This window comes from Myodes glareolus, chromosome X (genome assembly GCF_982192425.1).
Source record: "Myodes glareolus chromosome X, mMyoGla1.1, whole genome shotgun sequence".
Lineage (NCBI taxonomy): Eukaryota > Metazoa > Chordata > Mammalia > Rodentia > Cricetidae > Myodes > Myodes glareolus.
The window spans coordinates 77,808,898-77,826,129 of NC_142053.1; the positions used below are offsets into that span (position 1 = coordinate 77,808,898).

A 17,232-nucleotide genomic window follows, 5' to 3' on the forward strand; every position below is an offset into this window, starting at 1 on the left:
TTCATGTATATACCTATATATAACATAGATAATAAAATCATCGTGAAAAGTTCAACTATGTATGCAGTTAGAATGTCATAAGTCATTGGCTAAGCATTTTCTAATGTCTTAGAATATCAAGCACAGATTGAAGAGGTTCTGATAGGATTCACAGAAACACAAGAAGGCCTACACTAGGGCCAGCCAGATTGCTAAATGAATAAAAGTTATTGCTGTGAAAGCCTGACAATCCAAGTTTGATCCCTGGAACTCATGCAGAGTTGGATGGAGAGAACCAGTTCCCCAGAGTTTCCCTTTGACCTTCACGTGTATATGTTCTGTGGCATACGTACCCACCCATGGACTCTGTCCCCACCACACAAACACAATTTTTTTAAAAGGAGAACTATAGCTAGTTTTTATCAGATGTTTTAAACATGGTCTTTTCCCCTAGTTTTTTGAGGCAGGGGTTTTTTTGTATAGCCTTGACTGTCATGGAAGTAGCTCTGTAGACTGAGGTAGGCTTGCCTCAGATTCCCAGAGACCTGCCTGCTTCTCCTCCAGAAAAGGCATGTGTTGCTCCCCCTCCCCCGCCCCCATATGTGTTTAGGAGATAGGATCTCATTTTATGACTGTGGCTGGTCTGATGCTTCCTATGTAGACTAGACTGGCTTTGACCATGTGCCTCTTGAGTGTTGAGACTAAAGGCATGGGCCATCAACCCACAATCATAATTTTTAATGAGCAAAATCTAACAAGTCCTGTAATCTTTCCAGAAGAAAAATGTTATTACTTCTAAAGGAATAGCAGTAATAGTATAGTCAGCTTCCCAGGTGAGTATGGCTTGTGTCAAGTTGACAAAAAAAAAATCTAACCAGGAGAATATGCTTCTGTAAATTTTATCACAAAACATGTGGTTTCATTTGTCCCTTTATTGATGTTGTTAAGTTATTTTGTTATATTGGTTATATTTGTGCTTGGTTGATTACTAGAAAGTTAGGATTTATTCTTTTATAACTAATAATGAGATCTGGAAGATTTTGAGACTATTCTGCCATCAAAATAGCTTAATGTGTTTTCTATTTCCAAGTGATTATGTTAGGTGGCTCAACCAGCCCCAGTTTGTCATCTCACAGTCCTGCCTTTCATGTTGCCCCTTCTTTTGGCAAGACTAGCACAGCACATCTTTCTTACTTGCTTGTTGATTCTCTTGCTCTTTAGATTTGTAACAGGACAGGCTCTCATCATAGAACCTGCCATGTAGACCAGTTTGGCCCAGAACTCAGGATGTGTGCTACCATTCCCTCCTCGTCTGAAATTTTCTGTTTCTAAGGTATCACATGATTAGATTAAGTTTCACTTCTCACTTATTCCTGATATACTCTCAGTTTTAAGGTTAACTGTATGTACCAACTTACAAACACAGAGTGGAGCAGTAATCACAGATTCAGGGAACTGAGGTTGTGGAATCTTGTTGGCCATTCCTAGAAAGTCTGTGTATCCCAAGGTCTGTTCGTTGCCTGATAATTTATTGGTGCATTATTAGTTACAATGTTACTGAGGGAGGGCTTTATGATTTATCCTCTATGCATTTATTAGTATATATGAATGCTCTATTTCCTATGAATATTATAACTCTCATTTATTTTGAAACTTTTTATTATGTTTAGGTAGTTTTTTATATGTGTATATGCATGAGTGTGCGTACACTTACGTGCCAAAGCATGCCTGTCAAGGTCAGAGAACAACCTGCAGGAGTCAGTTTTTTCCTCTTACTACATGGAATCCCAGGGATTGAACTTAGGTTGTCAGGCTTGGCAGCAAGAGCCTTTACCTACTGTTACCAATGTTACCAATCCTCATTTTTTCTTGACACTTGAATTTTACAAATTTCATGCTTTCTGGATGCTTACATTGACTTTTTTGTTTGTTTGATTTTTTTTGTTTGGTTTTGGTTTGTTTGTTTGTTTTTGTTTGGTTTGATTTGGTTTTTCGAGGCAGGGTTTCTCTCTAGCTGTCCTGAAACTCAGTATGTAGACTAGACAGACCTCGAACTCCGCCTGCCTCTGCCTCCCGAGTGCTGGGATTAGAGTATGCCACCATCCATTGACTTTTTCTTTAAAACAAGTACTGATCATTTCTTGGATCCTTCCTTGTTTTTTGTCTCCACAACATGTCTGAGGCTAACAGCAGACCTTAGTGTGCCTGGTGTGCCCATTGTCCCCAGGAAAGCCTTGCTTGCTTTTTCAGGAAAGCTAGTGCAAATGTGTTAAATGTTTAGGAGTTGATGTCAGCATTTGTAATTTCAGACCACACTTCTGCAGCCTTCTCTTTTTTGTATTTAGAGTTCTTTTTTTCTAAAATAAAGAAATTGGGCTCCTACCATCTTCAATTTTTATAGTCATTTGCCTAGTCCTCTTTGTACTTACAAGTTCATTATAATTGCTAATAACAGAAGAGAAATGTAATTGGAGTTTAGTATTTGTTTGAAATTATCCATCCATTCAGTTTTGTTTTAAAGTAAAATGTCTCTAGATAGTCCTTGCTATCCAACGAACTCACTGTGTAGACCCGGTTGGCCTTGAGCTAAGCGGTCTTTCTCCCCCTACCTAAGGAGTGTGGGGATTAAAGGGATGTACCACTGCTCTAGTGTACCTAGACAAGTTCTTCCCTAGCCCAGGCTGGTTTTTGAACTGGTAAGCAGTCTTCTACTTCAGTTTCTTAAATGCTGGAATTACAGTCATGAACTACCATGCTCAACTCTATTGATTTAATTGATATATTTTGGAGATGGGGGTGGAGGGTCTCTACTTACAGACTTAAATTACACTGCCCAGCTAATTTCTTGTTTTTAGAATGAAATTTATTGCCAGAGTCCTGTGTTCATTAGTTGGGCACATTAAGGGTCTACTTCTAGTGGCAGGGCAGAGTGTGGCTTCAGTTGAACAAATCATAGTATTTATTGTTCACAAATATCCAATACTATATGTGCTGTGGGCAGCACAAATAAGGAGTTAGATAAGTAGTGGGGATAATGGAAGGAAAGGCAGAACCTAGAAGAAGAAAATGACACTGGCTGAAATCTCCATTTGTTAAAATAAAGCCGCTTTGCCTCAGGATATGTTCCTTCCAGTTACCTTTTGTAGCTGTTAAGACTTAACTAAAATCTGGTGGTCTAACGGGATGCAGTGTCAAGGAAAAACTTTGAGCACTGTTTAAGTAGTTAGAAAGTGAGCTAGGAGATCTCATCTTGGTTAGAGCTACCAAATGGGAACTCTAATTTTTGCAGAAAATAAAACCCTCAAGCAGAAAAAAAAAGACCTACCTATGTAGTCTTCTGGCTGAATTGCCTCAGTGTATGCTGGAGTCTCAGCAGTGGGGGTGGGCTGTGAAAGGGTAGGACAAAACCTTGGCTGTCTTCTTTGTATAGGGCTAGGTTTTGATTTCAGGTGCAGCCACACAGTCAGCAGCTCTTTTCAGGAACACAGCAGACGTAGCTTGACTATTTCACAGTGTCCAGTATCCAGTTTAAGATACTAGATAGACCAAAAGAGAAAATGGCACTCATTCATGAAAGGAAAAGGGGATCTCTTGAAACATAGGTGTTGAAATGAAGGTGTTGAAATGAGTAGACAAGTATTGTAACTATGTTCAAATATCAAAAGGCAGGCATAATTAGGAACAAACAAATGAGGAAGTTCAATTATAGAAAAACTTAAGAAGAAAACCAATTTGAAATTCTGCAGCTAAAGCATTGAATTTATAAACAACCAAATATTTGACAGAACATTAGAGAGATGTGGTGAATTTGGTGATAGATTAATAGTAATTATTTACCCTGTAATGAATATTCAAAACTGGTCATCATTTTTTCTTCAAGAGATAACTATAAAACTGAACAGTTTTTCATATAATGAATAAGAATGTTAGGTTGGCAGTATTGCTTAGGGGTAGAGTGCTTGCTTGCCTTAGATTCAAGACCCAGCCTGGGATGGTAGGGGTAGCAGTGGCAATGCCAGAAGATAGCCAGCTGGGAATGGTGGATGATAAAATCAAAAGCTCTTGGAGGTACAGGCTGGACATTCTTTTTGTTTGTTATTTATTACTTTTATTTTTGAGAATGGATGTCTTGTAGCCCAGGCTCGAACTTCCTGTGTAGTGGAGGATGAACCTGAACTTGGCTCCATTTTCCACTGGATAAGGAAAGAGGATGACTGCACAGGGAGACTCTTTAAAAAAACAAAGACTAGGAATGTTTAATTAGTAGACAACTGTATACATTCTTAGCCTCGTGCTTTTCTGTTGTCAGAATACTAATATTATAAGTATTTTTGTTGTATTTTTACCTAAACACATCAGGGTTTTACATTTTTTTCTAAATTAGATTTAGTTCTTTTTTTAAATGGGAGTGTTTTGTGTGCATGTATGTATGTGTTTCACTTGCACGTCTGGTGCCCATGGAGGTCAGAAGAGAGTGTCAGATTTCCTAGAACTGGAGATATACATGGTTGTGAACCCACCATGTGGGTGCTGGGACTTGAACTCGGGTTCTCTTGAAAAGCAACTAATGTGTTTAACTGCTGAGCCATCTCTCTATCCCTCCCCCCCAGTTGGTAAAGTGGGGCATCTGGCTGTGTTGCACAGGCTAGTGCTTAAACCTCCAGTTTAGTCTTTCAAGTATGACATTCTCTGCTTAGTTTACATATGAAAATCTTGTTTTGAACTGTTTAGGAACTCTTTTGACATTTCTGTGTCAAATTTGTGTCCTGTGCTCTTGTTGAAATTAGTTATTAGTTCTAGTAATTTTTTTCCTGTATTTTTATAGATTCTTTGGGATGCTTTACTTAAGACTGTCTTACTATACAGACCAGGCTGACCTTGAACTCAATGGAGATCCTCCTTTGTCTCTCAGGTGCCATCCCAGGTCCCCTTGCCTCTCTCTCCATTTTCAGTGCTGGGATTTCAGACATGTACCTCTTTGTCTGGTTTGTGGGGTACTGGGGAAAGAACCCAGGGCTATAACTATGAGTCAAATGCGCTCATGTGCCTACCAGTCGAGTCACATCCCCAGTCCTGTAGTGTGTCTTCTTGTGTGGAGCTTTCAGAAGTTATAATAATCTGTAGTTTCCTCTTTTGTGATTATCTTACTTTGATTTGGTATCAGGGTAATTATGGCATCAAAATGAGTTGAGAAGTATCCTCTCATTTTTAGAGGAATTCATAAAGCATCAACATCCCTTTTTACGTGTTTGTTAAAATTATTGATTAAAACATCTGGACTTTTGTTTTTTTGTGGGTCATTTTTGATGACTAATCTTTTTCATATTGTCTTAATTTTTCAGGAGCCTATTTCATTAGTTTGTTTACCTGTTACATTCCTCTGTTTTTTTTTTGGGGGGGGTGTATAGTTAATACAATTTCTTTATAATCTTTATTTTTGTTAAGGTTGGCAATAATAATCCTCTTTTTTATTTCTTGATTAGTCTAGCCTAAGGTTGATTCCATTTTTTGAACAATTACTTTTTAGTTTCTTGAAATTTTTTTATTCCTGGTTTTATTAATCTGTATTATTTTCTTCTGTTTGCTTTTTGTTTTGTTTTGTTTTGGTGGTCTTTTAAGACAGTGTTTCTCTGTGTAACAACCCTGACTGTCCTGGAACTAGCTCTTGTAGACCAGGCTGGCCTTGAACTCACAAAGATCTGCTTGCATCTGCCTCCCGAGTGCTGGGATTAAAAGCATTTGCCACCACTGCCTGTCCCTACCAGGATTTATGTGTATGGTGTTTTGCCACATATTACTGTACAACCCTTGCCTGCTTATTGTCCACGGGCAATGTTCCGATCACTGGAAACTGTAGCTCTGGATAGTTGTGACCTGACATGTGGGTGCTAGGAGTCACACCTGGGTCTTCTTATAAGATCAGTGAATGTTCTTGCCAGCTGAGCCATCTCTCCAGTCCCTGTCGCCAGTATTCTATAGTGAGATGAAATACAGCTTGTTAGTAGTCATGTTATACTTAGAGGCAGAGGGAGGCAGATCTCTGTGAGTTTGAGGCCAGCCTGGTCTACCTAGTGAGTTCCAGGACAGCCAGGGTTACAAAGAGAAACTCTTTGTCTTGAAAAGCTAAAAAATAAAATAAAATAAAATAAAATAAAAAGCTTTTAGTATTATCAATATCACTGTGTTTCATAGCTACAAAATGGTTCTGGTATTAGTATTAATACTAATACTAGGTATTAGTGTTCTGCTATTTGTTTTTTTAATTATTTTATTTTTTGAGATAGGATCTTCCTATGTAACCCTGACTGATCTTGGACCTGCTATGTAAGCCATTTGGCCTCAAATTTGTGTTACTACTCCTACACCTGCCTCCTGAGTGCTTGGATTATCGGCCCAGGCCACACTGCCACTTTTGGTGTTTTTTGATAATACGTCGAAGAGACGGTAAATATTCTTCCATTTCTTCTTTTTCTTTAGATAAAAACAGTGGTTCTGTAATTAACTCTGATATGATGGAAAATAACAAGGAAGAGGTAAGTAGAATTTGAAATATTTTAAAGGTTATTAATCAACATATTTGTCTTTAGTGCTTCCAATTTTAATATATGTCAACATTTAAGGCTACTGTTGTATGCACTTATCACTGTGATACTTTAATTTGGTTGTTGTTGTGTTTGTTAGGGTGTTTATCATGCAGTTCACTCTAGCTTGCTAATTGAGAAGATATTTAACTGTCATTATCAGTTTGAGGTATACATTGTGGAAATAGCTCTAAAATTTTAGTTTTTTCCCCCTAAGATAGAGTCTCTCTGTCTAGTCTGGTCTGTCTTGGACCTCATAGAGATCCACTTGCACCTGCATCCTGAGTGCTGGAATTAGGGTGTGTGCCACCATGCTCTGCTGGCTGTAAGAGTTTTCAAAACATGATATTCAGAGTCTCTAAGCATTATCCTATTAACACACACTGAGGTCCTCCATCTTTCGCCAGGCTTACATTTTAGAGAGATTATTTTGTGCTGTTTATTAAAGAAGAATGGCACGTTTTGTATCTTCATAAAAACACCTGCCTCTCATAAATCTAATTGCCTCTGCTCCTTTATTTTGTGTTAGATGAGACAGAGATCATGATATAAACATTGTATTCTTTCCCACATCCTTAGCTGGTAATTATAATTATTTCAAGAGAGTAGCTCAGTGGTAGAGTGCTTTTGTAGCAACTTACACACTTAAACACACACACACCAACACCACAGAAGCATAAACAAAGGAATCCAGAAGGATCAGGCATAGTGGCAGCCTCAGTACTCAGGAGTTAGAGGAGAGTGGAACTCTGATTTGGATACTAGCCTAGTCTGCATAGCAAGTTCCAGGTCTGCTGGGGCTACATAGTGGGACTTTATCTCCAAATAAAACAACATTAGTAAAAAGAAAATGGAAGAGCTGGGGAGTAGTTCAGTGTTAGGGCACATGTTAAAGGTGATGCCTCAAGAGCCACTCCCCTATCAGTGCTGGAATTCTGACTTGGTGGCTTGATCTTGTGCATGTGATCATGACTGCTTTGAAGTACATTTTATTAAATGTATACAATTATCAAAGAGTAAAATAAATCTTAATAAATGGAAGAACACATGCTAGGTCTCTTAGGTTAAAGCTCTAGCATCCTTACCACCCTCCCACTTAAGAGACAGATTTAATCTTCAGTCAAGAAAACCCGAGAGTAATGAGAATTAGTGGTGTGTGTGCATGTGTGTTGTGGATAGATTGGGCTGTGGTGGGCTGTGGTGGGTTGTGGTGGGCTGAGGTGGGCTGAGGTGGCCAGGGGTGGTGGCCTGTTGGTGTTGGTGCTGAACCTAGGACTTTGCAGCTTTACCACTGAGGTACATTCTCAACTTCAGAATTTGTTTCTGGAATTCTTTGAAAAAAAGATTTGGGTGTTTGAAATAGTATTTTGTTATATTACTATAAGAAAGATCTTCCTACAGGAAGATGATTGATTATAGAGATAGTGTTACTGGGAAAGTTTTACTCACCTTTGTGTTTTTCTCCTCATGTTTAGGGAACTAGCATCTCAGAAAAATCCAAATCATTAGGATCTTCACGGTCAAAGAGGTGGGTTGACATTGGAAGAAATACAATTCTTTCTTTCTTTCTGCCTTTTCTGCCTGCCTTCCTTCCACCCTCCCCCACTCCTTTCTTTACCCCTCCCTCTCTCCTTCCTTCCCTTTCTCCCTTTCTTCCTCCCTCCTTTCTTCCTTTCATTCTATTTGTTTTTTTGGTTATTTGGTTTACTGTTTCTGAAAATACAATGTATTTTTTTCCTGAACTTATTTCAAGTGCCATTGTTTTAAATAAACCATTCTATACCAGTCAAAATGCTTTGAGATGGGTAATGCAATAAATTCTAATAGATCTGTAGTGCAGTTTCAGTCAAAAGGAAATTTTTGTGACAGATTTATGTATTAGTGACCCTTTCAGTATAGAGTACTTTACAAAGAAGAGAAATGTTGAAATTCTTTTGCAACAATGTGGGTTTTTAAGAGTTACATGATGTTGTTGAGGATGGAAAAAGACATTATATGTGTATGTTATAAGAAGTTCCAAAACTGTTAAGATGTCTTTTTTCTTTTGAATTGCCAAACTATTCATAAGGACAGGAATTATTTCCAGGTATAACAAAGACCCATGGATGGGCAGCCCTTCCTAGAAATTTTCTGTGTGGTACTACTTGCTTTTGCCATTCCTTATACAATAGAACTATCTCTTACTAAACACAATTTGATTATTACTGACTTTCCTCCTGAAGTAGTGATATAAAAATAATTCCTTAAAAATCCACTTGTTACCATAATGTGTATGTTCAGTCACAATCTTTAGTGATATGATAAAGAAATACTTTCTGTCAGTGACTCTGATGGCGTACTTGCTTGGGAGCCATTATTATATCTAAACATGTTATTGACTTGTTATGTTGTTCCAGTTGTCAGAAATGCCTATAATTCCGTGAACTTAACTCTTTTCATAGGAAACCTTCAATTGTGACAAAATATGTAGAATCTGATGATGAAAAACCAATGGATGAGAATGTAAATGAAAAAGCTGCTAATGAGAATTCAGAAAATGATATTACTATGCAAAGCTTGCCAAAAGGTAATGTGTATTAATTTTCACATGAACTTAAATTGAAATGTATTTTAAAATGACCATTGTTTTACATTGATAGTGGTCTGGAAATATTAGTTTGGAAATGAAAACATTTAGGTGTTACATAATTCAGTTAGTTTTGAAAAGAACAAAATCAAACATTCTCTTGTTTTCATTGGGTTTATAATAAGGGGATGACAAACTTTCCAAATTACATTTGACTATGGGAGTAGTTTTAAAGTTTTAAGATACTAAGTTTTGACTTAATAAATGTCAACTGTTCTTATTTCAAAATGTAATGGATTTTTCTTGAAGACATAAAGCATTTTGTGGTCTACTTCAGTCTTTTTTAATTCAGTTTTGTGCAGTGCTGAGCATTATTCCCACAGCCTTTTGCATGTTAGGCCAGCATCACTGTCTTCTACCCTGTCTTAACTGCATTCTGACATCCCCTGAAATGTTAACTATTCAGTAGATTTAGGTATATTCTAGAAGTTATCCTTTAAACAAGCCTTGTCACAGACCTTTTGAGTGTTTTAGTCCTACTTGTGAAACATTATTGATTAGGTTGGAGAGAAAAACTGCCAAATGGAGGTCTTGGATTCTTCATAATTCAAGACTGAGAGCTATGTGATTAGATAATTACAGAATGATAAAGGCCTTGGTGATTTTATGGTGTTTCAAATTGTCAACTATTTAGAGTTTTGTTTTCCTTTGTTAAATAATATATTCTAGCCTCTTAGCAGATCTTTTATAGCAGTATTTATTAAACCTGATTTCCTGTTCATATTTATGCTCATAATTTTTTTCAATTATGGAAGTCTTTTGAATGTGAGTATGAAAGTTAGGGCTTCACTTAATTAGGGTAAGTTAGAATAATTAGGAATTACAAAATGAAAAAATGCATAAAATAAAGAGAGAAAGATAGAAAGGTAGAAGAAATTGATGGTGACTATCTTTTTTTTTTTTTTTTTTTGCAAATTATCTATAGCAATTTTATGTAGTTGTTTTGTGGCTGTCAGTAGGAAGAACTAATGTGGGAGTTTGAGTCCTAATGGCAGTTACTCACTTTTGATTCTTGGGAGTGCTTCAGTGTAAGAACTAGGAGTCCAAACGTTACTTTTAATGGTATTGTAGTCGGAAGTTGGTATCTGATGTTACCAACCTGAGCTAAGCTCAAGTTTATATTCAACTGTGACCTGTTTCATAAGCTTCCATACATCTGGGCGACTATCTTCATTGTTACAGTTCTGTATTGAATATGCATAGGTCAATGAATTTACCTCATTTAATCCTCTACAACAGTGGTTCTTAGCCTTCCTAATGCCCTACCCTTTATAACTCATCATGTTGTGATGACCCCTCCATCATACAGTTATTTGTGTTGCTATTTCATAACTGTAATTTTGCTACTGTTATGAATTGTAATGGAAATATGTTTTCCAATGATCTTAGGTGCACTCTCCCCGAAAGGGTCATTCAACAACTCTCCCAAGGGTTACAACCCATAGCTTGAGCACCTTTGTTCTAAACAATGTGTTATATAGCAGTTATTGCTTCTATGCTGTTAGAGGTTTAGGTTCAAATTCAGAGCTCAAGGGATTTTCCTTACATTAGGTTGAGAAGCGCAGATTTCAGCCCAGGCCTGCTTTAATCCAGTGCCTGTGGGTATTCTTTCTCCCGCTTCAGGAAGAAACACTTGAGTTTTAAATTTTGAGAGCTCTTTTCTGAAGTATATATGTGAAATATGAGTATTAAATTTTCCACAGCCTGTAAACGCTTCAATCCTCTGTGCCTACCCAGCCGTTTATATTCACCCCCCCCCCCAAGGCTTAAATATCCATTTACAAACTAGATGCTAAGAATTTGCCAAAATCTGCTTGCTGAGTTACATATTCCTGTGTTTCAGAGGGAACTCTGACGACTCCCTGCTTTGACTTTCTTAATTGTTGCCAATAATGGCCACTTTAGTACTAAGCCCAGTAATGTAAGTAAACATTGAGACTTGAACCCCTTTTATGATGCTCGTTTTATTTGTTCTTTTCACAGTTTGGAAGTTTTAGAGCTTGTGGAAGGATGTTTCCAAAATATTTTAGTAGATACCAACGGATGATCTTATTTTACAGTTTATTGGTAGACTACTTTAGCTTAAGTGTCTTAAAACAGCCTGCAGTTTAATGTTCTTCAAGAACTTGGGAAGCTAGAGAAGCTTTGTACTGTTGGGGAAATTGTGTAGCCTAGGTACTGTAGTAATAGAATGAACTTCATTGTTGCCTACCCCCACAAGTCCCTCCTGCCAAAACAATATAAAAACACACTTAAAAATCTTTTAATATTTTTTTTCTTATTTGGACTGTGAGAAAAATAGGATGTCTTCCCCCTTCTGCCACTTACTTTAGACTTTTTAGGGCTTAGCATGAATGTTCATTTCATAACAGCTTTTATGATAGGCACAATAAACATCATGAGCTGGGCTGAGGCTTTCTATTTAATTGACACTTTTCTTTTAGTTCATAATACTTCCCCCTCCTGTTTTGTGATCTCTAAACTGCAACAAGTAATTTGATTGTTGACACCTGGCCCTTTTACTACTATCCTGTGATCCTTATCCAAGTACTAAAAACTTGACAAACTATGTACCAGCAATGTTGGCTTTATCTGAACTGAAGTCTTGCACTTCACTTGCACATTTAATATGTGTAATTGGTTTTTTAAATGAAATCATTCTAGGTACAGTGATTGTACAACCAGAGCCAGTGCTGAATGAAGACAAAGATGATTTTAAAGGGCCTGAATTTAGAAGCAGAAGTAAAATGAAAACTGAAAATCTCAAAAAACGCGGAGGTAAATACAAGTGAAAATGAAACGAGTTTAAATTGCTGTCTATGACCATATTGGAAAATCTGATATGCTTACTAAAAATACCTCCACTTTTCTGCCCATTGTTTATTAAAAGCATTACTTAAAAATAACTTCTGTTTCTCTTTGCGCTCTGAAGCAGAAAAGGTTAAAGTCCATTTTTGAAAAACACCTTTGCCTTCAGTGGCTGTCAAGTTGTTGCAAGAAGCTTAGCCTTTCCTCTCCACATACTGGTTCCAGAAGACATACTTACATGCCAGAATAGCATGAGTGTGCCCTCCAGGGGAAGCAATTTCAAAATTGTGCAAAAAATTTGACTGTGGCCTCCACGTATACAACTTCATACATACTGAGCAATACTATGTATAGTAGTAGAGCACATTAGGTATTATTTGGCGTACTTATTAAAAATTTCAATCCCTTCATTCATGACTAGCTATAATTTCTGGATGAGGTCAGCATTGTGCCTCAGTATGTTCTTCATGGACACTATAGTTGCATTGCAACAATAAGTAGAAGAGATGGGAGCTAGAGTTAATGAAGCTCCTTCCATCTGTCAGTTTCCCCACTCTTTGTCTTCCCTCATATACATGGCCGGATTACCTTGCCATCTGTAGATAGAGCAGCAGGAAAATTTGCCTAGAAATTATTACAGTTGAGTTTCTGTCACACTTTTGGTGTGTGGTTTTAAATAGTGCCTATATATACTTTTTGGGCAGAATAACAGAGTCAGAATCTGTAACTATGAGAGGAATAAATCTGAAAAGTAGAACATGACAGTAGATTTCCAAGTAGGAGTGTTCTGGAAGTGTCCATTTTTTTTATTTGTTTATAATACATAATTGTGAAACTATACTGAGATTCTTGAAGAAAATTTTAAGATTTTTATTTTAATGGTATGATTATCTTGATAGAACTAGTAAAATATTTTCTGTACTTAAACTATTTGTTAGGGTGCAGGTAAAAATCAAGAGACTGTTGTTTAGTCTTTTGTCCACAAGAGGGTGTTTAACCTCTTTTGAGCATAAAAGTGATTTTCTGAGATTCTTCACATTTATAGTAGCAAAGTTGCCATTTCAACAACATAGGTCAGCAAAGCTAAGGTATTCTTCTTAAGACTTCATCATCACATGAAGAGTAATGGTAAGGACCAGGGACCAGTGACTGTAGTGGTTTTTTTTTGGGGGGGTGGGGGGTACCATGGCTCTCATAGTGAAGACAAATGACTGTACACAGCATTGTATTAAGACTAATGTCCGGGTGGAGGCTCTAAGAGTAGTCAGTGCCTGAAATGTGGATACAACTTGAAAGCTGAATAAAAGGAGGAGCCACTGTTGCTTGGGAGAGAATTCCTTGGGCCATTGTGATATGCTGCTGGTGCTTAGGTTTAGCAAATGTGTTGCTGGAATATTTTTGGATGTTCTTTGTAAGAATATTTCTATCATGCTTAAGGGGCTGTGTATGTAGTGCCTAAATATTTATTTCGTGTTTATTTTCATCTCAGTGATTTGCATGTCTAAGCTGTCAGGAATCTCACAGGAAATTAAATTTTAGGATTGCTAATATGTGAATGTGTGAATAAACTAGTGGTTTGAGAGAAAGGATGCTATTGTTAGTATTCAAACATTTTAGCAGATTAGTTCTAAAATGGAACTTGAATTTAGAATACTTTGAGGAATGCATACTTTATATATAAAATAATTTTAAATTAATTTGGAACAAAATTATGGGATAATAACAAAGCAAAAGTACATTGGCGGAAATTAAACAATCTTAGCCTCTTTTGATATAGTTTGCCCAGTTAAATTGTTTAAAACATATATTATTACATAATTCTTCTACTTGGAAAAAATAATTTTATTTTTCTTAAAACCACTAAAATATATTGAGCCAATAAATTAAAATGCCTCTTTTCCATTTACACAGTTTAGAACCTTTAAGATACTTCATAACTAAAAATTAAAAATTGAAACCTACATGTACAGAAACAAGTACATAAGTAAAATAACATTTCAACATTTTACCATATTTGCTTCAGATCTCACTTAAATAATATATTGATTCAGTCCTACTCTCATCCATTTTCCCTTCTTCCTACCCCACAGGTAATGATTATCTTAAAGTTTTATGCATGTGCATGTATGTGCATGGTTATCTATTAATATGTGAGTCAAAACCATTTTTCATTTTAAAAAAGTACAAGAAATTGTATGCTCTTAATGTGCTTTGGGAGTGTTGATTTTTGAAATTTATCCACGGCAGTAAATGCATGGGTTTAGTTTCATTACTCTATATACAATGTTGTATGTATAAAGACTTCCATCTGTTTCCCAAATAAGAAGCAGTTGCTGTCTTCATCTGTGATTCCTTTTGCACATGTTAGAAAGGAAATCTCCAAAGGGTCATCAAGTTTAACAAAATATCATGTATAATATATACACAAAAGTACATGGATGTTTATCTGGATAAAATTTAACATTAGATAAAAACTCAAACTGTAGCTTTCATTTATCTTGTTTATCTGAAACATTATTTAACATAAATAACATTGTATTTTTTCTTTTAAAAAGTATCTAAGGTGAAAAAGCATTGATATAGGACACCGGTTTCTGTGTGACAGCAAGCCTTCAGATTCTCTTTTTATGAAAAAGAATGACTGTGTTCTTTAATTTTTTAAAAACACCGACAAATAAAGATATACTAATATTTGGGTCCATGGTGCCTTGGGCCTTAAAAGTAGCAAAAATACAAAATACATAATTAAATGGTGAGAAATATACATAGTATTTTATCTTTTGTCTAGGGGTAGAGAAAGTTACTCCCCACCAGTTGCCTCCTTTTCATTTTTGAGTGTACACATTTGCACTGATTTACTTTGAAGGATTATTTTACTATGGGATGTGAATCAAGGTCTTGATTGCATATCTGGATTATCTACAAAACCTTGTCTTATTTAGTGTTTATAGGTAGGAATTGCTTTCTGTTTTCTGTCTCTTTTCTTCTTTCTGTCCCTTCCTTCCTTCCTTCCTTCCTTCCTTCCTTCCTTCCTTCCTTCCTTCCTTCCTTCCTTCCTTCCTTCCTTTCTTTCTTTCTTGAGACAGAGTATCACTATGTAGCTCAGGTTAGACTCCAACTCCTGGGCTCAGGTGATCCTCCTGTCTCAGCCTCAGTTGCTGGGATTCCAGTTCTGTGACTTTGTTGTTGTGTTTTTGTTTTAAGATTTCTCCAATTTGATATTCTCAGAATGAAAAGAACTAGGGACGGAGATTAAAGTAGGAGGGACTGGAGAGATGCTTCAGTGGTTTAGAGTACCAGCTGCCCTTCCAGAGAAACTAGATTTAATTCCCAGTATCCAAGTGATTCAAAACCATCTTTATCACCAGTTCCAAGTTATTAATTTCTTCTTTTGACCTCTGAGAGTAACAGATATAGTGCAAGAATACGCCCATACACATAAATAATAATAGAAAATTTAAAAGAAAGAATGAGGCAGGTGAGATTTTCTGCTTATTGTTTCTTGAATACGTTGTCTTCGTCTCGTTTTCCTGTAGTAAATATAAAGTGGAGCTCTTCTCTCCCACCCTTGCAGACATTCTACTTCCTAAGATGATGTCTTATTTGCATTTGTCACAGTGTCGTATTTGCAAATAGTAGACATTATTGATAAGGAACAGGCTGTCAAGTAGGAAGGAAGGTGATGAGCGTGGTCGATCGCAAGTTGTAATTAACCAGACCAACTTAAAATAATATTCAGCTTTAATAAACAGAAGAAAGGAAACTTACAAAAACCAGGGTTCCAGTGATCCAGAAGCACAGGGAACAAAAGGGGAGAGGCAAGTGGACCTGGATCTTTTATCTGTTTTCTTTGGCCCCAGGGGGACACACCCTAAACAGAATGTGATTGGCTGAGCTTCTCCATCATCTCCCCCTTTTTTCTAAACAAGATCGAACCAAACCCAATACAACTATATACAGTAGGAACAGATACCAAATATAAAATTTAAAAACAACAAACAATATTAAGCAGGAGACATATAACAAAAGTTCTACTAAGCATTCTATTTCAAAGAGTCTAAATAATGTATTGGAATTGAGTTTAGCTAAATCATGAGGAGGGTAACTACAATTATCTAATCTTCAACTCCATCAAAGATCTGAGAAGGGAAACAATATTACTTAAGCAGCCAGGAAGTACAAACGAGAAACTTCCGAAATGTACAACAAATGACAGAGACAACTGACTACCTGAACAATCACCCAAAATCTCATTAGCAGTGTTGAGGCAACCAACTTTGGCTAAGGCCTAACCTAACTGACATGCCATTTTCAAAGACAAGGAACTTTTTAGAACTATCTTACCCTGTCTTGGCAAGATATGACAATCCTATTTTTATCCATTTACGGATACTCTGTATCTCTGTCAGTGGTCGAGGTATGAGCTTTTCTTTGCCCAAAGGCCAGTTCTGCCAAGAAGGAGACAAGAAGGAGACACATGGTGGAGTGTCTTTGGTGCTCATTGTTCTCTCTAGAGTAGAGCGATGTTGGCAGGAGTGATTGTGCCTCACTAGCACGAACTCTAGGTTAGATTAAAGGCCATTTTCCACAGCTTTTCGAAGAGGTTGGAGATTATACTATCTATACTAAATGTAATCTCTATGTATCTAAAAAAACCCGATTAGCCTAAACATAAATATAACAAACATAAATAATGTATGACTCTTGATTTATAATTCTCGATACCTATAAACAACTGCAATAAATGAGGACAATGACCTCCAAATGTAAACAATGTATATCATTATATAAATAATATATAAGTATCTTAATCAGAGGTAGAAATGTATGTATATATATCAATACAAAACAAATGTTTTAAACAGAGGTAGAAGCATACTCACATACAATCAATATACAAGAATCAATGCCAATAAAAACAATAACTGGGGCTAGAGAGATGGCTCAGAGGTTAAGAGCATTGCCTGCTCTTCCAAAGGTCCTGAGTTCAATTCCCAGCAATCACATGGTGGCTCACAACCATCTGTAATGGGGTCTGGTGCCCTTTTCTGGCCTGCAGGCATACACACAGACAGAATATTGTACACATAACAGACAAATAAATAAATTTAAAAAAATTAAAAAAAACCTCACAAATACCAGTATATTATCCCATCAGCAATTAATCCCTCTTTTTTTTTAGAAAAAAAAAAGCATCCCTGAATCTATAAAATACCTCCCCCATCCCCTCAACCCTAT

At 36.6% G+C, this 17,232-nt stretch overlaps 1 protein-coding gene across 12 annotated transcripts in view; it reads left to right on the forward strand.

Annotated features, from left to right (window-relative positions):
- The window catches only part of Atrx (ATRX chromatin remodeler), a 160,321-nt gene that overhangs the window by 46,128 nt on the left and 96,961 nt on the right, over positions 1-17,232 (forward strand). For 9 of the 12 annotated variants that reach the window (XM_048417796.3, XM_085684635.2, XM_085684636.2 and 6 more), the window contains 4 exons: positions 6,457-6,512; positions 8,036-8,088; positions 9,002-9,126; positions 11,851-11,964. In XM_048417796.3, coding sequence (XP_048273753.3) covers positions 6,457-6,512; positions 8,036-8,088; positions 9,002-9,126; positions 11,851-11,964 — 348 coding nt within the window. Of the gene's footprint in view, positions 1-6,263; positions 6,424-6,456; positions 6,513-8,035; positions 8,089-9,001; positions 9,127-11,850; positions 11,965-17,232 lie in introns of all 12 variants that reach the window. The other 3 variants (XM_048417793.3, XM_048417797.3, XM_048417798.3) reach the window with 2 other exon arrangements.